The sequence below is a fragment of the Varanus komodoensis genome, unplaced genomic scaffold, assembly GCF_004798865.1.
Source record: "Varanus komodoensis strain SLA01 unplaced genomic scaffold, ASM479886v1 scaffold29_1, whole genome shotgun sequence".
NCBI lineage: Eukaryota > Metazoa > Chordata > Lepidosauria > Squamata > Varanidae > Varanus > Varanus komodoensis.
This window is the reverse complement of record NW_025335759.1, coordinates 6,467,011-6,491,038: the sequence shown is the minus strand read 5'-3', so window position 1 is coordinate 6,491,038 and position 24,028 is coordinate 6,467,011. Positions and strand designations below refer to the sequence as shown.

The window sequence follows — 24,028 nt, the reverse complement described above, 5'->3', positions numbered from 1 at the left end:
GCGCTCGTGCGCATGCTCCCTCCCTCCTCCCATCCCCCCCTACAGCTCCGGACTCGGCCGCTCGGAAACGGTAAGGGGGGGAGGGAATAGAGGGCGATGTTGCTGCTGCCGTTGCCGCCGCGCTACGGGAGCCGGGAGGGGTCAGGCATGGACGCGGAGTGCGTGGCGAGGAGGGAGGGGGTTGCGTATAGCGAGCGCACGGCCGCTACCGCCGCTGTACGTGCCGCCGCCGGGGGAGCGGACGTCGCCGCGCCGCCGCGGGGGGGCTGGTGGAGGGAGGGAGGGAGGGAGGAGGACGCTGCGTCTGGCCTGCAGCGAGGGAGGGGGTGGGGCTCCGAGGAAGCCCCACCCCTCCTCCGGGGAGCCCCGCCCGATCTGTTTCCTCGGTCCTGAGGGGGCCTGAGGGGGCCGAAATGGGTCTGGCGGAAGTCGCGCTTGGTGGGGGGGTCCCCTCCTCAGCAAAACTTGTTGCAAACGAGGGCAATAGTAGTAGTAGTAGTGATCGCGGGACAATTCGGAAGCGCTCCCGTCAGAGCAGGGGCGGCCCATGCTTGGCGAAGCAATCCGGCGCTTGGCCATTTTTGGTTCTCCCCCTCCTTCATGGATGCAGCCCGCTTTGCCTCGTACTTTGCTTCAGGAATTCAAAAAGGTTCTCCATCGCCGAAATGTTCTCCTTACTGCATGCGTGGAGCAAGTTCTGCTGGTTGAACTTGCCATCCATTGCATGTTCTTTCCCTCTCAGGACTATGATGCTTTTAACACGTGTGCATGACAGGCCAGGAGGTTTTCCCCTGGCTGAAGTGCTCCATGTTTGTGCGTGTGGCAAGTGTCAGCTGTTGAACGTGCCATTTAATTCTTTTTTTTCCAGAATGATTACGCCTTTTGAACGTTAGAATTTATGACAGGCAGGAGTTTATCAGGCTTCCTGTCACTGAAGCATTCCTTTGTGTGCTGGGAAGAACAAACTTCACCTCTTGAATGTAGTGTCTTTTACATCTTAATTTCAAGACAGGGCTAGCTGTGCTTTGAACAGCTGCAGCACAAACTGAAATGCAAAACGCTTATTCATATCACTGAAGTTTCCTGGTGGATTGGAGGAGTGTTACCCATTGTATCAGTGCCTGCCTTGGTGCTGTGTTAAAAGAGGAGGAGGTTGTCATGGAAAAGCTGATCCCTTCTCACAGTGCAAATCAATCGGAGTAAGAAGTTAAGGTGCAAAATTACAAAAACTACAAAACATAGAATAAATATGCTGGAAATGTCTAGCAGTGGCATTATTAGTAGTAGTAATATTGTACAAAATATAAAAGAACTATCCGTTAAGTATATGATATAGAGTACTTCATATAATGCATAATCAATTTATGGAATTTGCTGCCATAGGAAGTGGTGTTGGTCAGTCGCTCAGTGGTTAGCATTAGATATATGATACAATATCGTAAATAGGATCATTGGGTAGTCAGATTAATGCTTCCTCCTTGCTTCAGTATTCATCTCTAAAATAGGTATGGTGGGGGAAAAAGCTGAAAAAGGCAAGCAAGTATTTATTTGTAAATTATACAATATTATAAAAGAGCTGTTTTCTTGATTAGATACCAATAAAGGCAGTGACCTACATAACAACATCCTCCCTTAAAATGTCAATAACATTGCAATGCTAATTGGTGCATATTGATGGGAATGCTGGCGATTGCAGTTTCAGAAAATGGACCACTTTCCAAAGATTGCTGTAGCTGCAATCTCTTCCTTAACATTTCTGACATCTGGTGCTCATGAAAGTTTATGGCCCATGTGATAATGCAGAACTGGTTATGATCTTGCACCAAGGTAGGAAAGAAGAATGAAAGGAGTAAAACAAAAACATAGTAGTAATTTAAAAAGGAATAAAGGATGGAAATACTTTGGCCTGGAGTACTTTGACAGATAACGTCCTTGGGAACCTTGGGAATCCCATTGAACTAAGTGGGATTTGCTTTTTAGGGAATATGCATAATACTAGCCTATACAATGATTTTACTTCTGGGGTAGTTCCTGAATGTCAATAAGTTGATACTGGGTAGAATCTCATTATTTCATCCTGACAACTGACATTTTTTTTTGCCCCTTAAAGGACTTGTTCCCTGCAAATGATGTAAAAATCAAACCTTCAGATTGATTCATTCAACTCTGTGTTTCACGGACAAAAAAGTGTAAGTCTTCTTACAGGACTTAAGTTGTGGAATTCAGAGCTACAATATTGGCTCAGATGATTTTTAGAGGGACTTAGACAAATTCATTCAGGAACGATGTATCGATATGCATAAGTGGTAATGATTGCATCTACTCTCCAGGTCTAGTGGTATGATGCCTCTGGGTACACATTACCAGGGAATAATGGTGGATAAGGATATTATCTTCATTTGCTGCGTATCATCTTCATGGAGGCATTTGGCTTGACTATAGCTAGGAAACGGGATGTTCAGGAGCAGGCAATCTGATACCTGCCAGAGGTTGGACTAGAGCTCCCAGGAGCAGCACCAGTAGGAGCTGGAATCCAAAACAACTGGGAGGCACCAGGTGGCTTACCCTGGAGATGGGTCATTGGTCAGATCCAGCAAGGCTCCTCATCTGTTCTTTCTTTGTAACTAAGGAAAGCCGTAGAAATTTGTCTTTCCTACCAGTGCACCCATTTTACTTCTGGGGTAGTTCCTGAATGTCAGTAAGTTGATACTGGGTAGAAAAGTGGACTTTTCTTTCCTGCTGCCCCTTGACCCTTTGATGCTGCTGGGAGAAAGAGCAGAACGAAGGTCAAGGCAAATCTTAGTCTTTGATTGCTCAAGAGGTACCTGGGTTCTCCAGGAGTTAGTTATTCTATAAGATAATTTTAAATACTTCTGTAGGAGTGGGAGCAAATGGATCGTTGTCTTCTGCCATATCATATAGTGTATGATATGGCTTATTGCTTTAGAGAGTTATTACTTGATCAAAGATATTGGGCAGAGCAATCCTGTGTAGGCTTATTTAGAAATAAGTTGCCCTGAGTTCAGTGAATATTGCTCCAACTACGTGTGTATAAGATTTCATCCTTAGTTGTTTTATTAGTGGATTACATTAGCTTATGGGCAAAACAATAGTTCTGCAGTGAGCAGCAGTCAGTCTCACCTTAAAAAAAACTGGTTCCTGCTATTTGACAAAAAAGGGAATGTCTCTGTAGTTTTTAGGCGTATTAAAGGACTCATAAGAAAGATATAGATATGGAAAAATAATTTACAAACAAGTCTGCATGTAAGCCAATGTCAGCCACACTTTAGTCTGCTCAGGTAACGGATCAGCCAATTTGGGAGCAGTAGGGAGATTAGAGAGTGCAAATCCAAGTTCATTGGGAAATGTCCCAATGTTGATCAGGCATGATTTCTGCGATCCATCATAAATCTATACTTTCAGTTTATTCTTATGGTTGTGCTCATTTTGTGTAACTAACAACAGTTCTGTGGCCATAAATGGCAACCTCTCTCTCTTTGTCAAACAGTAAGAACAACCCAATATTGCCTTGTTTATCGCACACTGCAGCACACTCGTCAGCCGGCCTCTTGGACTTAATGTGCGCAAATGGCAAATGCTGAAGTAAGCATCCCTGTAGGGGATGTAGTCGTTGTGCCAACTGAAGGAAATGAAGGAGGAAACCCAGAAGATACCAAAACCCAGGTGATCCTACAGCTGCAACCAGTACAGCAAGGGTATGTACACTGTACTGTTTTGAGCAAGCAAGTTCAGCATTGTTCCAGTGAAAGTTCAGAATGCAGATTTAAAGGAAGATGGGTTTCCTCTGTTATCAGTTGTGTAGAACAAGGAATTCCAGCAGAGTTTCTTCTCTTTATGGCTCAGATATGCTTGGAGCTGAGAGAGCAAGACCTCTGTGTTGCATGGATGCAATCTCTGCCTTCACTTTCATATTTGGACAGACTCCCTAGGGTTATAAATTTGGAAGGGACATCAAAGGTCATGCAGTCAATCTTCTGCCAATGCAGGAGATCGGCTGCTACAGCATCACTGTTAAGCAGCCATTCTGAATATATGTTAAACTGTTTAGCAAAGGAGTCCACTGCCTAAGAAGCAGCCTTTTCCCATCTCAAGTAGCTTGTAAAGTCAGAATGATTTGTCAAAATTCCCTTTCTTATAATTGTTCACTGTTGACTGGGGTCTTACCCTGTGAAGCAACAAAAAGCCCTTGTCTGTTACCTTTGTGACAGCCTTCAAACATGTGAAGGTTGACTATAGAATACATTTGTAGTTCATCCTTTTAAGATAACTGATCATCTTAGCATAGTGTGTTGGGGTTGGAAACAGAAAATGAAGTTATAGCTATGCCCACTTCACTTGTGGCTTTCTGTTTGAATGTTGAAGAAAGTGATGATATGACAAGTCAACCTGAATTTAGGCAATGTGTGTCTTTTAAGAGATTGGCGAAGAAATAAATTGCAAGCATGTTGTGTTTATCCTGCTTTTTAAAGAAAGCTAACATTGGTTTATTCTTCTTCCTCTTTTTCTTCAGTGCTATGCAGATTGGAGGGGGGAATATTTTTTGGCTTGGGCATGTTTGGTTTATAGAAAGAACAGCAAAGGATAAGTGGCTGAAATTAGGGAGCATTGTTTATTAATCTACAGGTATCAGTGTCCTAGAAGGATTAGATTATCGATCTGCAAAATGTCAGCCTAGGCTAGGAAATTCTCCCAAGAATGCATGAACTCTGGATGTGAAACTCATTTCTTTTAACTTTAAAAATTCATTTCTGCATCACATTATGAAAGATGTTCAGGATAGCTTGCACTGCAATAAATAAGAGATCTATCTAAGTACTAACAATATTGATAAGCTTGAAACAGTGGATAAACACTGGCAGCAACAAAATATTTACAGTTCAACAATTTAAACATTGGGAAAAAATAGGTTGGTACTGAAAAATTACCCACATTAGTTATTGGGTAGGTTAGTAATGCAATAAATAAATAATAAGGTAACAGTGTAAAGGCCAGGCAAGCCTCCCTTGTTTATGGATGGGTACTTTTATAACAGGATTTATCAAGAAGGCTCCGAGACCAGTACGGCTGTGGTGGCTGTGGAAACACATACGATACACAAGCTTGAAGAAGGCATTGGTGAGTCAGAGTGCTGATACGTTGCTTCATAAGGGTGTTCATCTACCTTGGATAAAACCTGAAAAGCCAGAGTGAGCCATTTCAGAAAGCTTCTGAGCTCTCCAAAGCTTTGAAGCAACCTTGATAAAAGGACTATCAGAGCTGTCCTGCTGACAGTGAGGATATATATTGTTAGGGGAGTGGGCTTTTTTCCCTCCACCAGCCATCTTTTGGGTTGCAAGTGTTTCTTCCTCCAATGGTTTGCTTAAGGTGGGGAAAAAGCATGCACCTCTGAAAGCAGCTGGAGCAGAGGTTGTGGGATGCCCCACTAAAGACCCTGTTCTCACAGGTGCCCTTCAGTGAGTTGATGGCCTTCTCCCCTCCAGCAATTCTCCAAGATAGTCAATGGGGAAATACACAAAGCTTCAGATTTCTAAAGTGATGCTCTGCTTCAGACCAAGGTGAAGCAGGTTGTAACTGAAGAAGTCTGAGGCCAAGTCAAGTGAGTCCTTATAGTTGAATTTTGGGGGTTTTGTTCCTACTTCTTTAGCATAATTTTGTTATTTGTGACTAGCATCTCAAGAGTAGGAGCAAGAGGACCATGTTTTCCAAAGCCTCAAGTTCAAACAAGATTTTTGACAGGGCATGATGTCTATTTTAAGTGGAGCTTACTTTCGATATAATGACACACTGTGGGTTGTGATGATGAGACTAGGTGGGGATGGGGTTTGTGCATCTGTGCTCCCTTCATGCACAAGAGCAGTAGAATAAATTTTTCCATTTTCAGTTAGTATGAAAACAGAGTTTTGGTCATGTTGGTTTAGGACAGTTAAAAGGAAGTACATCATCGCAGATTGATTGCTCAAACTATGGAATTTGCTACCACAGGATGAGTGCTCACTGCTAATTTATATGGTTTTAAAAGGGAATTGCCCAAATTCACACAGGAGAAGTATACCAATGACTATTAGACTTTAGCATATCTCTAGTATCAGAGACTGTGTGCTGGGAAACATGAGCGGGGGTGATTTTGCACTCACCTTCCAACTGATATGTTTCTCACAAGCAGCTAAGGGAGAACAGAATGTGAATAAAATACTAGAAGAAATAGACCATTGGTCTGATTCTGCATGACTCTTTGTATAAATGTTATAGTTGAATATTTTGTTTGAATGCATCTACCTGTGGCTTGTGCAGATGTCTGCATTTAGACAAAGCAGAAATTATGCTTCTGTCTTGCAGGAAGACACTGTAGCTTCACTAATCCCTTGTGTGCAGTAGGGATTCAATCTGGGTTTGTCCTGGCATCTTTGCTCACTTAACAGGGTGGAGGGCTAGAGATGTTGCTGGGCCACTGCTGGTCACGGGTCTAGGTGAACCAAGGGTCTGACTTGAGATCATATGCATGACTCGTGCTCTCTGGAAGAATGATATCCATTGTTCACCTGCTTCCATCTGCAGATCCCAGCACGATTGAAACCAATGAAGAAATTGAGATTGCCTATCCTATCACGTGTGGAGAGAGTAAAGCCATTCTGCTCTGGAAGAAATTTGTTTGCCCAGGGATCAACGTCAAGTGTGTCAAGGTAACGGTGCAGTGAAATTGTCCGTGCCACCTGCCAGCTCTCCTCATTTCATTCTGTGTGGCTTTGTCTACTCTTCTTAGCACTTTTAATCTTTCTTCTTTCACTGGAATTTCCACTGGAGGCTTATTTGAAACAAGTAGGCCTTCTAGCAATAGACTTAGCTCTGCTGGTTCAGGAGGCAGAGCTGGAAATTTTGCTTTTACACCTCTCTGAAAGGCATTCTTGGGAGACCCAGCAAGGTTCCTCTTCTAAGGACCTATCTGTGGCACATTTGAGTAGCTTGGGAGTCTTGAACCAACTTGTTGATAAACCTCTGTTGTTATTCCCAAACAGCTCCTTACACTGGACAGTCAGCTTCTGCCAGAAATTGCGTATCCCAGTACGGGACCGCGCAGGCATCATATCCTTCAGCAGTGCTGAAGTCAGTCTGGCATCCCAACCAAGTTTATTGGTTTTCTGGTGCACCATGGGGCTGACCAATGGAAAGCCGAAGACACAGTCACCAAATAAAATCAGCCTAACTCTCTGTTCATTGTCAGACAGGCACACTTCAGTTTCAGGTGACCAGGAGCCTGAAATGCGCTAATTGTATATTCTTGTATGTCTGGTGCTGGTGGGTCAAACCTGGATTGGCCCAGGGAGAGGGGAGACTGCATCTAATGCTAACCCATTCCATTCTGCCCCACACCCAAGTTGCCTGTCCCCACACAGAGGAAAAACTCTTTCTGCATGAGGAAAATTGGCATTATCAGAATTTTACTTTGCATTTTAAGAGAAGAAAAACTGGGAATGATCAGGTGTGAGGGAGGCAAGACGAATCAGTTCAAAGGCCTCTTCAGCCCAGTTTTCCACTGTTGCCAACCATGAACTGTGGCGTAGCCTGCAAGCAGGGCGTGAGGGAATCGCCCTCTCCTGCCGTTGCCTCCCAGCAACTGGTACTTAGAGACATGCAGCCTCTGATCCTGGAAGTTGCATATGATGACTTGAAGCCAATGGTAGGCTTTTCATAATGGTGTTACAGGCAGAATTTCGATAGTGCAGCATGTCACGTCGGATGAGGGAAACCTGCAGCTGGCAAAATTCCCTCTTTGGTGTCACTGTCAGGGTACAAGATCTCTAAAGTTCCTTTCTTAAATCTGATGGAAAAACAAGATCGATCTGTGGAGGGATTGGGGCCATTCCTCCTGTAATGCAGGCTTCAAAGGTTACAGATTTGGATTCTGAATCAGGAGTGGATAAAGAGGAGGGATAGGAATTTGCAGTTGAAATGCCAAGGCCAGAGGACCCAGAGAGAATTTGCTGAGAACCAGCCAGTTTCAGGCTTGGGGCGGAATTCGGAGGAGCTGAGATGGATATGGGGCAGACTTAACATTACAGTTGAATTATACAGTGTCAGGTTAAGAGGGTCAAACCAGCTGAGAAATGTCAGGTGTTCCAGGCTATTGGCCCAAAAGTAACGGGTTCCACCTTGAAGTTGTTCTGGTTGGGAGGGTGGGAGAAGTATTCTGTTTGGAATCAACTTTGTTATCATTAAGCAGCATTTCTCTAATAGTCAGTATTCTAACTTTGCTAGTGTCTTTTTTTGCACTATTTTTTGTATCAGAAAGCCAGCCTAGCTGGCCTGCTTTAACCTAATAAAAAAAATAGAAAGCCTTCTGCCCTGCTTAAAAGATGGGGAGTAGACTGGCTCACAACCATCTGTTCCATTAGTTAAACCCAAGCTCTGGTTCTGAAAAAGTTGAGAGCTACTGGCATTGGATACCTGAGTTTCTTATGCAGAAGTTGAAGTCACAAGGTCCTGGCATGACTTGGCCGTGTGCATCTGTGACTAATGGGGGCAGTCCTGCTGACTATGAGCTGGATAGATGGAGTATCTCCTGTTCATCTGAGAAATGAGATGCCCTCTTTTATCTGTTTCTTAGTTCAATGATCAGCTTATCAGCCCAAAGCACTTTGTTCATCTAGCTGGCAAAGCTACCCTGAAGGACTGGAAGCGAGCCATTCGCCTGGGAGGAATCATGCTGAGGTAATGTCCTTCCACTAGCGTAGCCATAATGATAAAAATCCACTGCTGGATTTTTCCCCACTGCACCCATTTGTTCTTGCATCTTTCATCTTTTGCTGGCTAAAAGTGGTGCCAAGAGTTTGGCGTCATATAGTTCAAGATAAACATCTTTTGGACAGAACTGAACACTGGCAATTGAGTGGCCCTGTCAAGGAAGGCATCAGGAGTGTGTCTTGAGGAAAAATACGGGCTGTACAGTTGAGAGGCAATGAATAACTTGAAGGAGTTTTCACTTTGGATACTGCTGTGGGGACAAGCTGCCCCATCACTTACAAATGCTTATTAATTTATTCTGCTTCTCATAGGAGAGAGCCCAAAGTTATGAAAAGCAGTGAAGGTCCTGCTTAGCTTCGGCAATTTTGTCAAATCCTGCAATTTTGTCCACATGCTTTCAACCTGCCTGTGCATCCCTATGGACCAGAAACGTACAAGAAAAAAATAGGAGTTTCTCAGGATGTTGAACAACACACCTGATACCAAATCCTGCCACTGTATTGTGAGACTAACAAAAGTCCACAGTGTGCACAGTACTGAGTGTTAACTGATTCATCATGCCAAAACTGTTTAAGCTTTTGCTTTTTCTCTTTAGGCAAATATCCAAATGTATTTTGGCCCTCATGAATCTCTGTTTCTCATTCTTTGTGCAGAAAGATGATGGACTCAGGCCAAATCGACTTTTACCAGCATGACAAGGTTTGCACAAACACCTGTCGCAGTACCAAGTTTGACCTCCTGATCAGCAGTGCCAGGGCACCAGTACCAGGCCAACAAAGCTTGGTGCAGACCCCCACCTCTGCTGACGGTAGGGAACAGGTGAACAGAAGCAGAATTCATTCCTGCTTTGGCATTGCTTTTTGTCATTTCCCCTCATTGTCTTTCCTTGTTAGATCCCATAGAACATTTCCCCAATATCTGTTCTTCCAATTCCTCTTTCTTGAAAACCTTCTTGGGCAGGTCCACCTGTATCTCCAGGGAGAGAGCTGCAAATTGGGAAAGGACCAGAGTTGTAAACTTTTGAAGAACCCATGCTGCTCCATCCCTGCCACCTATCTGTCTGTTGTGGGATCTTGCTATGTTGGAGAAAAGAGACCTTTAGACTGTACTCCTCCTCCCGATTGGTTTGTGGCCAGATCTGTTAGTCTGTGCAAACTAATGTGGTGGACCCAGGGGAAAGCACTCCATCCTTCTCATTCACCTGCATGTAGTTCGTGCACTTTCCTGCATATAATTGTTTCTCATCCATGGCTGTCAGGCTAGTGCTAAAATTCAGGGCTGATTTATACAATATGTGGGTTAAACCTTATACCGTGCTTTAAAAATCAATATTGTGTCAGCGTAGTTCCATTTCTGGGCTAAGAAATGCTGGATTCTGTACCCTGTAAAAATCATGCATTTGCAAATATTTGCTTATTCTGATGAATCCCCAGCTCCTGGTGATTGTAAGAAAGGGCAAATTGTTATTCAGAGCACTATAGTCCAACTTTCTGAACAATTGACATCCTGCTTGGGTTACCAGCTAGTTTATGATACTGCCAGAAGTTGTATATAAATTATACATATGAATTAGAAACTTGCAGCGAGGAAGATGAGATTTTTCAGGGTGCTTTGATACTAATATACCTAATGTTAACTTCTACCATTGTGCTGTGTGATTGTGAACTGAAATAATACACATGGCCCTGAGCATTCTCTAATGAATGATGCCAAAAATGTAAGTATGTTCATTTTTAAACTTGCAAAGATAAATAATAATAAGCTGTTATTACATTGTCAACATTTCACTTGCCACCTATGTGGAGTCACTGAACTTCCTGAGATTAAGTCCTGGTGCTCTCAGTGGTACTTACTTTTGAGTAGGCAGTGGTTTTCCTTAACATATATTTAGATTTCATTTCATTTATAGCCCACCACATCTTAAGACTCAGACTAGGTCAAAATGTGTTCATCATAAATTCCCAATTGCGAGTGATGAGAACTCTCATCACTTCTAGTTAAACATGACATAAAGCTCACAGCGGGCACTGATTCTGTCTTCTTGTATATATATTACTACTTTTTGTTATAGTGTTTTCAGTTTTCTGTAGGCTGATGAAACACATAAAAGCTGTATGCTGAAATCCATTATTCACTGAAATTTCTTACCTTTTCTTAGATTTCTTTTTGCCTTTACACTGCATTAGTCCAATGCTTTATGTGTTGGTGATGCTAGAGATGGTCACATTCCGTTTAAGAACCTTGAAGCAAATCCTTGGTTACCATGGATCCAGTTGGCCGTCTGTTAACCTTACATCAAGGCCAGTTCAGACAGCCATTTATACACAGAGAAGCAAAATCATGCATTTTCTGGCTTCACTCATCCAGCCCAGCGCCTTCTTGGATGCATCTTTCCCACCTCCAAGCATGCCAGATGTCTGCATTTAGGTGCAAGATTTGCAGACATTATGCAAATGTAAAATTGCATGTCCATAGGTTTAAACTGTGCAGTAATTTCTCCAATGATGTATGTGGGATGTTGATCATATAATTCAGACCTAATGTTGGATTTCATGCATGTATCCTACACCCAGAGGGGCTGGAGGTGGGAGAAGTGATTCCAGTGACTGCAGTGTGGTAATCTCAGTTGCTGTACCACATGTTGTTCTTATTTATGGAGAATATTTTTGTTTACTTGTTCATTTTTAACTGGTGCATTAGAACTTCTGCATGGGAACTCTCCAAAATCTCTTACCCATATTTTGTCACTGTATAGCTTTGGCGTAAAGTTTAATGATATTATGTACAAGACATATTTATATATCACTCTCAATAGGTAGATGTTGTCAATTTATATAGCTTATTCTGTCTTTACATTATAAAACTATCCCCAAGTGGGGTAAAAATAAAACAGAATAAAACAATATAGCATCAACCAATTACACAGTATAGCAGGAGAGAACAGAAAAACAGTTAAGCTAAGTTTACAAGATTTAGTCAAAAGTCTGGGTGAACAAGTAAGGCTTTAGTTGCACCAGGACCTTCTGTGATGTGGTGCTGGCCCTGTATAATGAGAATAGGAGTTCTGAAGTCAGGATGCCTATATTGAGAATGCCCGCAGTCCAAGAGAAATGCAGCCCTTTTATGAGTGTACGCCCTACTAGATCTTAATATCTGGGCAGGTACACAAGGGAAAAAGCATTCCTTCAGGTTTCCAGACGAGAAACAAAGGAAGCTGGCTTATACTGAGTCAGACCATTGGTCTGTCTAGCCTGCTGTTATTGACATTAGCAGCAGCTCTCCAGGGATTCAAGTGGGTTTTTTTCCAAGCTGCTCCTGTAGGTGCTGCGAATTGAAACTGGGACCGTTTGCATGCAAAGCAGGTGCTTTACTGCCGAGCCACAACCCCCAGGCTGGGGAAGGCTGGTCCAATCCATCTGTTTCTTGTCCTCTTATTGGGCCTGGGTGGCCTAGAGTGTGTGTGTGTATAGAGGGGAAAGCTAGTGTGGCAGACCTGGCAGTGTAGCAGCCTCACTTGTCTCTTCTCCTGCTGCAGGAAGCATCACACAAATTGCTGTGTCTGAGGAAAGTGTGGAGGAAGGGCTTGAATGGAACCCTGCTGTGACAGCCGCAGTCACCATGGCAACTGAAGAGGGAATCAAGAAGGACCCAGAAGAGATTTCAGGTATGCCTCGGCTGTTTGCCTGTATGGTTTAGGCTTCCACCCACCCAGCTTGTGCTTCCCCCACACCCCTCAGTCTCTGATCAATAGGATATTGCAAAGAGCTAGACTGACATTAGAGGTGAAATGATATTTCCCCATATACCTAACTGTCGAATTTGCATGTAGAAATCCACACTTTATTGGAGGCTCTCCCTCTCCTGATCTATGTTCAAATTTAGATTTCAAAATTTAAGACTGAAATGTTGAATTGCGAGTGGGTGTTCAGGGACTTTTGGATGGCAAATCATGTAAGAAATGTTTTAGGAAAAGATAGAGTTTTGGGTGGTGGGAGGGAAGATGTGGGGCTAGAAGAGAACAATAATGATGAATTTGTGCCAAATGCCCTTAGGCTAGAGGTAAGTGGGCAGCTATTGCAATTACCTTGACAGGCATGAGGGGAAAATCATATGAGTTGCTTCACGACTCACATCTCTGCCTCAGGTATTTAATTTGGGTGATGGGTAAGCTCTGTTTTTAGTTGGTGAGAGGTGTTCTTGTTTGTGCAGGTCAGTGCACATTCATATGTAGCGACAGCATTGCTTAATTAAGTCATGGGTTGTCAAATTGAAGGGTCAAGCCATGGGCTGTTGATATGTCTGAATCCGGAACTGAGGGTTGTTTATGGATTGTGTTCTCTGGCTACAGAGACAGCAGGTTGAAGTAGTCAGAAAGAAGTGCTGCTGTGTGATATTAGTAGCCCTTTCCCTTTACATGCAGGGATTCCCTGAAGCTTGCCTAGCAACAGCATCAAGGGCATCCTCGCTATCTCCTCCTAAAGCTTTCAGCTTCCCGTGAAAGTGGCTGGGCTGTTTGTTTCAATGTTCAATATGTTTCAGTGAGAAACTTGCTTTTATCCCATTGTCCATCCTTGAAGAACTGTGGCTGTGCTTTCTTAGCTTAGTTGTGTCTGCACTGTAGGGTATCTGAAAACAACAAATCGCAGTTTTCAGCCAAGCGTCTCTTCCATAATGCAGAAGTCCCATGTGTTCTTGCCTAGGAAAGAAAACACTCGCTCCAAACCCCTTCTCTCTGTTCTGCCTGTGGAAGAAGAGATTTCTCCATATTGTCTCACCCATGGTCTTTGCCATAGCCAGTTTTGCCAGTCTTGCCACTACCACAGGTTACATAGACCCAGCATGACTGGCAGAGCTCCATGCTCACCACAGTCCAGAACAGAGGAAGGAGAACTGTGCCTCGCTTTACTCCACTGGTGGCACCATCTCACAAGCATCACTGCCCTTCAGGTACCACACGCCTATAGAACCTGGAAAAGTTAGAGCATACTGGAGCTGTGCTGAATTAGCTACATGAATTGGTCTCTGGATCAGTCCAGAAGTGCAGCAGTCCCTGGAGTTTGCATGGTTTTCTGAACAGATGCCAGCGTGAGGTTTTGCTTGTACTCCTGCACAGTTCAAGGAAGAGTTGCACAGACTGAAGATGTTCAAAGAGATTACTGCTCACAACAAGCATCTGGGTGGTGAGCGGAGCACATGCCATTCTGACAGGCCGGCTACAATCCTAATGGACAAGAGGGATATCGCAGCATTGGCGGCAGCATCAGTGTCACAACAGCCAGGCGTTAGGCATCGCCCACTGATAGTCAGAGTTGCTCCAACTTGATGGGAGATGGTGGGAAGAAAACGTCTGAGGACTGAGCATGCAACAGCCTTCTGTGATAGCCCAGCAAGGATGGCTTCCCAATTTGGGAGACAGGAGAGTATGGGGTTTATAGAGGCTTGACAGGTGCCTGCAAGCACAGCCACAACTGGTGGCTCCTTCCAGAGAACGCTAAGGCAGCTGCTAAGGAATGTTTTCTTTCTTCAAAGCAAGGTTACATGGGCCTCTAGGGAAAGTGTGTGTGTGTTTGAGCTGGACAGTAGGAGTGTTCTAGAGAGCTGGTGAAGATTATTACATGTTCATTGGGCAAAGTGGACCAGTAGGGAAAAGTGTGCTTATGTGATGAAGACTGGTCAGCAATGTTTTGCTCTTTGGTGTCGCAAAGCCTTCTGGGCTACAGGCTGGGAGTCAGTGAAGAAGATTGAGCAAAACAACCCACAAATTGGAAAATGAAACCCATTATCTGTTTGATCATCTGGCAGCTATACAAAGGTTTAAGTCAACAGCCTATAATTTAAGCCATTGATTGCCCTTCCGTGTAAGCAGGTTCATTGATTAATTTTAAATACTCATATACTCCTTTCCTGTCTGACATGAGACTGAGCAGGGAACAAACATAAGAAAAGGTTTATGACTGATGAAGGAAGTGTGTGATGCCGCTGATACAAAGAGATAAAATGTCCATTCCCCAGTTGGTTCTGGTAGTGTGGCTAACTGAACTGCTACTCTTGTCAAGAGCCAAAAGGAAACACAACCCAAATGCAAAAGTCAAATAACTTTAAGTGGGGAACTAATGAAGGGATTCCATTTTAAGAAAAGATCTGTTTGAAGAATATTTATCTGTTTTTCCATGTGAAACCAATTCTAGTGCCTTAAACCATTTTCTGAGATTTGGTCTAGTTACTGATTTTTCTATGTTTTGCCAACATAGTGTTTGCAGCTAATGAAAGATGAATGATCAAATATATGTGAATTTCATGTGAAACATATGTAATTAAATATTAATAAAATGTAATCAAATAAAAAGATTTGCCTCCAATATATAATCCAACTGGGGCTCTTCTGCAGTGATCATGTGGAAGAAACATAATAGACTTTCAGAGATTGTGATACGCATCTTTCACAGCAATCGGGAATTTCCTTCTACTGCCTTCCACTTTCAGGGTCAAGCTGGATTTTTGCAAGACAGGATTCCTCTGATGGTTGATTTAGAATCCTGTACATGGCTACTCAGAAGTAAGCCCCATTGTGGTCAGTGTTACTGATTCCTGGGTAAATATGTTCAGCATTACTTCATTAGTAGTCTGTTTCCAAAGATAGAATGGTTCGCTGGATTTTGCAAGATTACTAGTATAGCTTTGCAGTGCTATTGTCGAACTGTTTCTTCTTCCTTAGTCTGTCTCTTTTTCTTGGGCTAGAGGACACACTAATGTTCTGGAAAGGAATTGCTGATGTGGGGTTGATGGAAGAAGTTGTCTGCAACATTCAGAAGGAGATAGAAGAAGTGCTGAGAGGCGTTCAGCAGAGGCTTGGCCAGTCACCCTTCCAGATTACTGGTGGGTAGGAGCTTAGGAGTCTCAGTTTCAGTAGCTTTTGCAAAGTTAATTGTGGTCATTTAGTGAATTTACAAACCATAACCCCCAGTTTCATGTAGGCAGCCATGACAATTCTGTTTTTATTAACTTTGTCATTAAGTGCCTTTCAGTATAGTCAAGATAACATGGGAAAACGGCAGTAGCATTAGATGGGCCTGCACCAAATAGAATTCTGTTCAGGCTCTTTTTTGTATGGATGTTGGAGCCGTTTTAAGAATATTAGACAATAATCCATTAAAGTTTTCCTGTAGATGCAGCTGTCCTGAACAATGTTGCTCATACATTTGGCCTGATGGACACAGTCAAGAGAGTGCTGGACAACAGAAAGAGCCAGACGGATCAGGGAGAAGAGCAGTTCCTCTATACTCTGGCAGGTATGTTCAGGACTGCTTGGGACATTCTAAACCAGCCTTTGCAATGTCGGCCTGATGCTCTCTGGATGTTTTGGACTATATCTCCTAGCCTTCTTGGCGATTGGCCATGCTGGCTGGGTTAAGAGGAGTCGAAGATTGAACTATTTTGAGAATATCTGGTTGGAGAAAGCTTGTATAAACCCATGGGTACCTTCTGTAAGTAATACACATTTATTTCTCATTTTCCTATGCACAATCTATTCATCTTTCTCAAGATTGCCCTCCTGTTGAGGAAACACAGCTCAGTTTCCTGCCACTTCCCATGTACTCTTTATATTTTTTAATTGCATTCCTGTAGTCAGTGACTAGTTTGGCCCTAAGTTAAGCATCTATGCAAACATTTACAGTGGTGTCTTGGCTCACGAACTTAATCCATTCCAGGACTCTGGTTGTGACCCAAATTGGTTGTGAGCCAAGTCAAATTTCCCCATAAGGTTCAATGTAAATAAGGTCAATCCATTCTGTAACTATTTTTTAATCAGAAAAATGTGAAGCAAAGTGACAAAGGACAACAAAGGTCGTGACCATGTCCACCCCGCAAGCGATCGCGTGGAGGGACGGGGGGAGACGGGTGCAGTCGCAATTGCGGGTGCGCTGTGGGGGAGGCGGGCACGTGCGTGGGTGCGCTCGGGCAGCGAACACGGGTGCAATTGTGGCCATCTCCCCCCCCCCCCAAGAACCCCCCCCCCCCCCCCCCCCCCCCCCCGCCAGCACGACATGATCACGCCTGTGCTGGGAAGGTGGGCGGGCTCGTGATTGTCTCCTGATGCAGAGTTCGTGACCTGTGGCAAAATTTTTATGAAATTTCTGTTCGCGATCCGATTTGGTCGTGAACCGAGGTTCCGCTGTATCTCCTTTGTCTCATGTGTTTTGGCATTGCGTGTTCATGTGGGGGGAGAGAGGGGGAGGGGGGGAGAGAGGGGGAGGGGGGGAGGGCAAAGAGAGAGATCTTCTTTGATACTATTACATACAATGAGTTGTAAAATTTATGGCTATTAGAGTTACCATAAATTAGTATTTGTTAGTATTATTGTGTTTATTGATTTTCGTCTTTTCCCAGGAGGCGTGAACTGTTGATCCTTCTACAGAGTTATAGATTTGGGAATATTTTTGATGGTTTAAGTATGTTATACATCTGGATAGTTATAGTTTAATAATATAAATTACACAGCTTTCATTTTAATAATATAGTTCATATTAATAGGTTCTGTTGTCTCTAGCTTCAGGGGAGGGCATTATTTGCGGGGGGATACTTCCATGTTTTCCTCGCTCTTTACCCTTTTCCTTTTTTTTGTTTTCTTGAAAGTATTCACGTTGTCTGTTCCACCTGCCCCCCATTCCATCATTTTGACAGTCGGGGACATAGCTGAACATTATTCCTTTGGCATGAAGCTGCTTTGTTACCTTTGTATCTATTGCTCCAGCTTTCTTTTGGGCGATACCTATGTCTGCTTCCAAAGCTGTCTCAACATGTATCGCGTTCTCCTTGCAGACCTGGACCGTCAGCTGGAGGAGCAGAAGAAACTTGCCAGGGATCAAAAGATAAAAGCTCAGACTGTCCAGAATGTGGTTCTGATGCCTGTCAGCAATCCAAAGCCTCCTAAGAGGCCCCGGCTGCAGCGCCCAGCCTCTGCCACGGTCCTCAGCTCCTCAGCCCCCATCCAGCAGCCTCAGTTCACTGTCATTTCTCCTATCACCATTGCACCCATGGGGCAGCAGTTCTCTGTTAGCAACATTCCAGTGGCTACCATCAGCCAGGGCTCTAGCCCAGTGACTGTCCATACCCTGCCGTCAGGCTCACAGCTCTTCCGGTATGCCACTGTGGTTTCTTCCTCCAAGACCAGCTCCTCTGACACAGTGACGCTTCATCCTTCTTCTAGCCTGGCCCTGCTGAGTTCAGCAGCCATGCAGGACAGTGGCACCCTTGCCAACGTGGCCACTGTCGTGAATCCTGTGGAACTGGTGGCCATGGAGTCTGGCCTGACCTCAACCATCCAGGCTGTCGAGGGCACTTCAGAGGATGGACAGACTATTATAGAAATAGACCCAGCCCCTGACCCAGAAGCTGAGACAGAAGAATCGGGGGCCAAAGCAGTGATTCTGGGGACAGAGCTGAGGACTGAGGAGAAGGTGGTAGCCGAGGTTGATGAACACCAGCATCAGGTCCATAATGTAGAGATCGTGGTCTTAGAGGACTAGACGAGAAGCCAGATCATAGTGTTGCTTGATTATCCATCTTTGCATTTTATTGGTTTATCTCCTCTTTAAACACAAACAGAAGTTTTCCTAGTAAGTTTGCAAGGATCTCTCCCTCCCTCCCTCCCTCCCTCCCTCCCTCCCTCTCTCTCTCTCTCTCTCGCGCGCGCGCGCACACACACACACACACACACACACACACACACACACACACACACAGAGGGGAAACCAGGCTGCATCTGTGCAAAGGGAACCATTGCTGAAGGGTGAAGGGAGAGAAGAAAATTCTCCCTTGAATCCTAACAAGCTCCTGTTGGCATCAAGGCCGTGCATCGCTTCGTTGCTTGACTACAGTCCAGAGACTCAGGTTGGATGGACACTTTGTTTACACCATATTTACACTTGAACTGTTTTGTCTTAGAAACAAGTAGAGTCAAGTTCTAGAAATTTATGCGACTGCTGGATGAGGGCAGTCTTAAAGAAGAAAGCTCCTTAACTGTTCTTCATCACTTTACTACTTTATGAAGGGAAATTATGTCTTAACTTACTATGCTAGTATTTCACTTTTGGAAAGAGTGAGGGAAAGGGAAAAAAACGCATGCCAACCTGATTCAAGTGATGACGTCCCCATTGCCTACTTATAATGGGTTTTGTTGTTCTTTTACACTGTAATTTGTTTATAATCTTTCAGGACCTCCCCTCAAACTGTTTTTTGCTCAATTGTGACTTCTACAATTGAATTCCCAGCTTTTCCTTTTCAGGCTTTCCCTGTGGTTTTCTTTTCCATACACACTGTTAAGACCCTTAAGCATTGTTAAAGCCATGCACATTTGTATTTACATACCCCCTCCAAAAAAGAAAGAAAGAATCAGATACAGCATCCAGGAGCTGCCTGCCCTTTGTGTATAAACATTGATGTCTGGATGTATCAGGAGTGGGTTGTGTTGTTGCATGCTGGGAGAGCTGAAATCAGCAGACACTGCATACCTGCTGTTTACTCTGTACGCTGGGAACCATACCAAGCTTACTAGGTCCTGTGTGTGTATGTGTGTGTGTGTGTTTGGTGTTTATAACTTCTTGAAAAAGTCGCTATACAGGATTTTAGCTGGCACATCATGCCAGCTACGTACCTGGTCTCTCTTCCAGTTGGACTGGAAGTTTTATTTTGTTTTTTCCTTAAGGAAAGAAGAAGGGAGTCTCCCCCCACCTCACACCAAGCCAAGCCCTAATTCATTTCTTAAAATCTGGAGAGTGAGAAGACTTGGAGGGAAAACTGCTTAGCTGAAACATTTGAAAAGCAATTGGGACAAGAATACAGTATCGTTTTGTTTTTGCAATTAAAAAGTTGAACAGAAGCAAAAGAATAACTGGATGTTTTGTTATGTTTGTACTATGTTCTTCCTTTTCCCCCTTTTAGCCTCATACCAGCCCTGTGAGATAGGTTAGGCTGAGAGCGTGCAACTGGTCCAAGGTCACCCATTGTGTTTTATGAGGGCCCTTATATCTCCCATTATAATCCTAAACTCTAACCCTACTCTTAACCCTCATTCACTTAATGGATATAGCAATATAATGAATATTGCTTTTGAAGCTGTTCCACAAGGGTGACAGTAGTCAAAGCGTCCTTCCTTTAACCTATTAGCTTCAACTTAGGAAGGAAATATCTTGCCTAAGAGAACCTCACAGGCCAGAACAACTGTGAAAGAGATGAGATTCAAATGGGGAACCTTCTGGTTTACAGTTCAGGCTGCTAGCCACTACAACAAGGTCTCTATCTCTTTTGGACCTGTGCAGGCATTTAGCAATTTGAGAAACTGTCCTGGGAAGCAGCACAAAATGGCTGGCAGGATAGGCATGGCTAACCAAAAAAGGACAAATGAAATATCCAGAAGTCTATTTATAAATGGGACCTGAAATGCATCCCTGCCTCAGTTTTTCTTTTATCTTTTCCAACTAGCACCTAAGATTCAGGAGCTACTGAGCAAACTTGGTCCCCATAGGGCAGTTTTCCTGGAGGATTTACTTCCCTTGGTTGGCTTTTTGTGGCAGGGTACTTTGCAAACCTAAGGTTTCCCCTTTTGTGAGTAGGCCTGTTTAACCTCCATTTCTGTTAGCACTCAGCACTTGAATCTGTTGCTGGAAAGAGTGACAAATTCCTCAGAATATGTGCCTTAGATCAGTGTTGGGTACAGCCGAAAAATGCCTTCCTTTTACTGTTTCGATCTGGCTCTAGAGTGTGATTCAGTTGAGATAAATATGTTTTAATTACTTGATTAAAACAGAATCCACAGGGTCTGGCAAATTACCCTAACCATAGTAATAATTGTGACTATTCTTATGATCATTATCTGTGGTTTTAACTCACTTCTACATCTTCTGCTTTATTTGCTTCTTGACAAACCTATCTTCTGATTCTAACTGTAGACAAAAGTAGCAATGGCTAAAATCGTTAGCTGGAATAGTTCTAGTAGGTTCAGTAGAAAAGGCTTGGTACTGCATTTTCAGTCGCTTTACTTTCCGATCTAATTGCTCATGTCTTCTAGTACATACTGTTAAAAGAACTAGCCCAGGTATGTAGCAGTAGGCTTAACCAGAATTTTTTTTTAAAAAAAGAATCAGTTTATTTTTGAGGCAAATCAGATGACTGAGCAGTATTTATGTTACAAAAATAATTTAAAGGCATTTTAGTGTGCTATACAAAACAAGGTAGGACATGATTACATTCCTGAGAAACGGTACTGATGGTGAACAATTGGAACAGCTTTGACATGGGTTTGGGCAAGCTCTATTGCCAGTACCCAAGCCTAGGAGAGACATTCCAGCCTTCTATAATGGGAGAAAAATGCATGCAAAAGCCGAGAAACTACCCGACAAAAGGTGGGTAGAGGAAAGGGGGCAGGGCCACAGGGGGACTCCAGAGAGCCAGATTTGGCTTCTGGCTGGGCCAGGTTTGGTTTGTGGACCTTACCCGTGAGCCCAAAGCAAAACCGTTTCTCTTAAAAAAAAGTGTGACAAGGAAAATGTTGATCTAATTGATTTGGAATTGAATTTGACACTTAAAGTTATTTCTTTACTTTTTCCTAAACTGAAAATGTGCAGGTGCTGTAAAAGAGTAATCCTACCAGTGGGTGGGAGACCTGAAGGCGGTGGTGGTGGGGGATGCCTGACTGGAGGCTGTGCTTGGCTCATACCAGCAAGGCAGAAGAGAGCAAGGAGAGGCGTTTTCCTTTCTTCTCTCCATTCTAGAGGGGGATTTTTGAAACATCCTATGTGCTTTGGGATATTCCTGCCAAAGACCTTTGGCCTGCAGTCTTTGATCGGTGCAGAATGATTATATGGCAGGCAAAGGGTTGAACTAGATATGATCTTCACTCAAAGCACATTTTTGTTTGTTATGCAAACAGCAGTTTGAAGGAAAGGAGCACATAACTAGACCATTGCCTGCAGGGATGGGGGTATTTGCCTATAGTCTATACTCATGTAGTTCTGATGAAAATTGCCCCTGTGAAGCTGCTATTTGCATCAGGAAAAAGTTCCTCATTCATGTCCATTCAAAAAGCAACCTTGAGGGATTGCATCAGGGCAGGAAAAGATCCATCCAGGTATAAACAGCTGTGGCCATAATTGTGTGGAAAATCAGAAAAATGGCCAGAAACCAGATCTTAGAAAGGTGAAGGAGTCAATAGGGAAAAAACTGGAAACGCAGCAGCTGGACAGCAACGTCAGCCGGATTCTCTCTAATACATGCGTTAGGAACTTCCTTCAGCCTGAGGGCCAGTCCAAGTTCGGAGAGACTCTCTGGGGGTGCGGTCACCGAGGGACCCCCAGTGTGGCTGGATTTAGTCTGTGAGCCTGAGATTCTACACCCTGCTTTAATAACTGGCATTTTCAGTTCCAGAGAGAACCTTGTGCTGCATAGTTGCCTTCTCACACTGAAGTGCCAGTTGAGTGTAGCTTTAGCACTGGCAACAAGGCAGCTTCTAACATCACAAGGAAATGCAGCAACTAGTTTACTGGGTGCAAGACTAGTTGCCTTCTAAGAGGGGGCATAGCCCAGGGGGATGGTTCAGGAGGAAAGGTGGGGGGGGGGGCTACCACAGCTGCCTCCAACATCTGTTGTCTGAGGCTGCTGCTTCCCACACTTCTACTGTGGAGACAAAAAGAGGGCAGAATCCCTTAAAGATTATTTCTAGACATCCATTTTATTGAGGATTTTATTCTTCTGGTGATGTCAAAGTGAGAAGTAAAAGTACCGCGAAGTCTGTCATCATGCTTTTAAGAGGAATTATTACTAGGAAGACACAGGAACTTTTGCAAGACTCCTGCAAGATGAACTGGGTAGCCTCATGAATGGGAGTGAAGAGCAACTGGAATGATATTAAGCGTGTCACAACAAAACTTTTCCTAGTGAAGAACTGATTACAGCATTTTATTTACTGGGGAATAGGAAATCCCAAAGGAGAGCTGGAGATCTTGAGCCTGTTCACATAAACTTTCAGCAGAATGTACACCATGGGTATATATGTGTATGAGCCAAATTTCATTCTTTCTAGGTGAAAGGATCACAGGAATTTGACACCACTGCTTAAGGATGTACATGCGTACATCTTTGTCACAGGATAATATTTGACAAATTGAGCAGGGGTGGGCAACCTGTGGTCCTCAGGCTAATTTCAAAAGCCCACTGCAAGCAATCCATTCTGACTTGCATCGTAGCTTGAACAAATTCTTCACAGCTCCAGGTTACTAATGCTTCCCCAGAAGTAACTCCTACTGCAGTTTACTTCCGAGCAAGTGAGTCTTGCAGTTCTTAAGTCTGGTTAACAAGACCAATGTCCAAGCCTGTCTCTGGTATCAGTGCTGGCACTGGCAAGCGGATGGATTGTCCCCAGATAATATTCTAGCCATCTGAGGGGCAGCAGGAACCACAATCCTGGCCTAGATACTGTTATCTGTTCTACTCCTCTCCAATCCGGGGGGCGGGGGGCATGTGGTTCCATGCAGATGCTGCTCTTTTGCTAAGGTCAGGACCACCACTGACATCAGTAAGGGAGGAAGACAGGTACCAGCAGCCCCCTCCTCTATGGATCCCAACTGCCATCGTCAGCTGTTTGAGGGAAGAAATGTGTGAAAGCGAGAGCGATCCTCTATTTAGATGACAGCAAGGAAAACATCTGATTCCTAACAAAACAAAAACGTAGTTTCTACTGAACATTTTACACAATATCACAAAATGGGTCCAGCTTCACATTAGAATAAGCTCTGGGGTGTGAAAAATGGGTGTTTGATATAAAATATTTGGGTCACTTTGGCCCAATCTGCCCCTTAGGCAGAGCCTACCTTGCAGGGTTGTTGAAAGGATAAATTATGTTACACTGCCACTGGAGATTTGCCGGGCGTCAGCCTTATTGAGTTTCAGGCACCTGCCAAAAACTTTCTTTTTCGGGCACCATCTAGACCATTTACATCAGTGCAGTGTTTTTAATTATATTAATGCATGCTTTAATATTTTATTGTGACTTTATTTTGTTTATTTATTATATTTTAATTGTATTATTTAATGTTATTTGTTGATTTTATATTGTAAGGGCTGCCCAGATGTTGCTAATGGGTGGCTTTTAAATAAACAAATGAACAAACAATAAAATGGGAGGAAGGAGGAAGATTATGGGTTTCTTACACGGGAAAAAGGAGAAGATAGAATATAACTGTGTGCGTTAACTATCTTTCTATAGGTAAAGTAG

At 43.6% G+C, this 24,028-nt stretch overlaps 1 protein-coding gene across 5 annotated transcripts; it reads left to right on the top strand.

The window, feature by feature from the left end:
* GMEB1 (glucocorticoid modulatory element binding protein 1) lies at window positions 1-18,421 on the top strand. Of its 5 annotated transcripts, none has more exons than XM_044434835.1 (11): window positions 1-70; window positions 2,111-2,189; window positions 3,550-3,716; window positions 5,054-5,136; window positions 6,577-6,701; window positions 8,624-8,727; window positions 9,414-9,568; window positions 12,296-12,424; window positions 15,499-15,636; window positions 15,927-16,049; window positions 17,581-18,421. In XM_044434835.1, the coding sequence occupies exons 3-11, from the start codon at window positions 3,589-3,591 to the stop codon at window positions 18,285-18,287; spliced, it is 1,692 nt and encodes a 563-aa protein (XP_044290770.1). In that variant the 5' UTR covers window positions 1-70; window positions 2,111-2,189; window positions 3,550-3,588; the 3' UTR covers window positions 18,288-18,421. The 5 variants fall into 5 exon arrangements, with proteins under 5 accessions (XP_044290770.1, XP_044290771.1, XP_044290769.1 ...); XM_044434836.1 differs by lacking the exon at window positions 1-70 and adding an exon at window positions 357-649; XM_044434834.1 differs by lacking the exon at window positions 1-70 and adding an exon at window positions 357-1,199.
* Window positions 18,422-24,028: the final 5,607 nt, after the last annotated feature.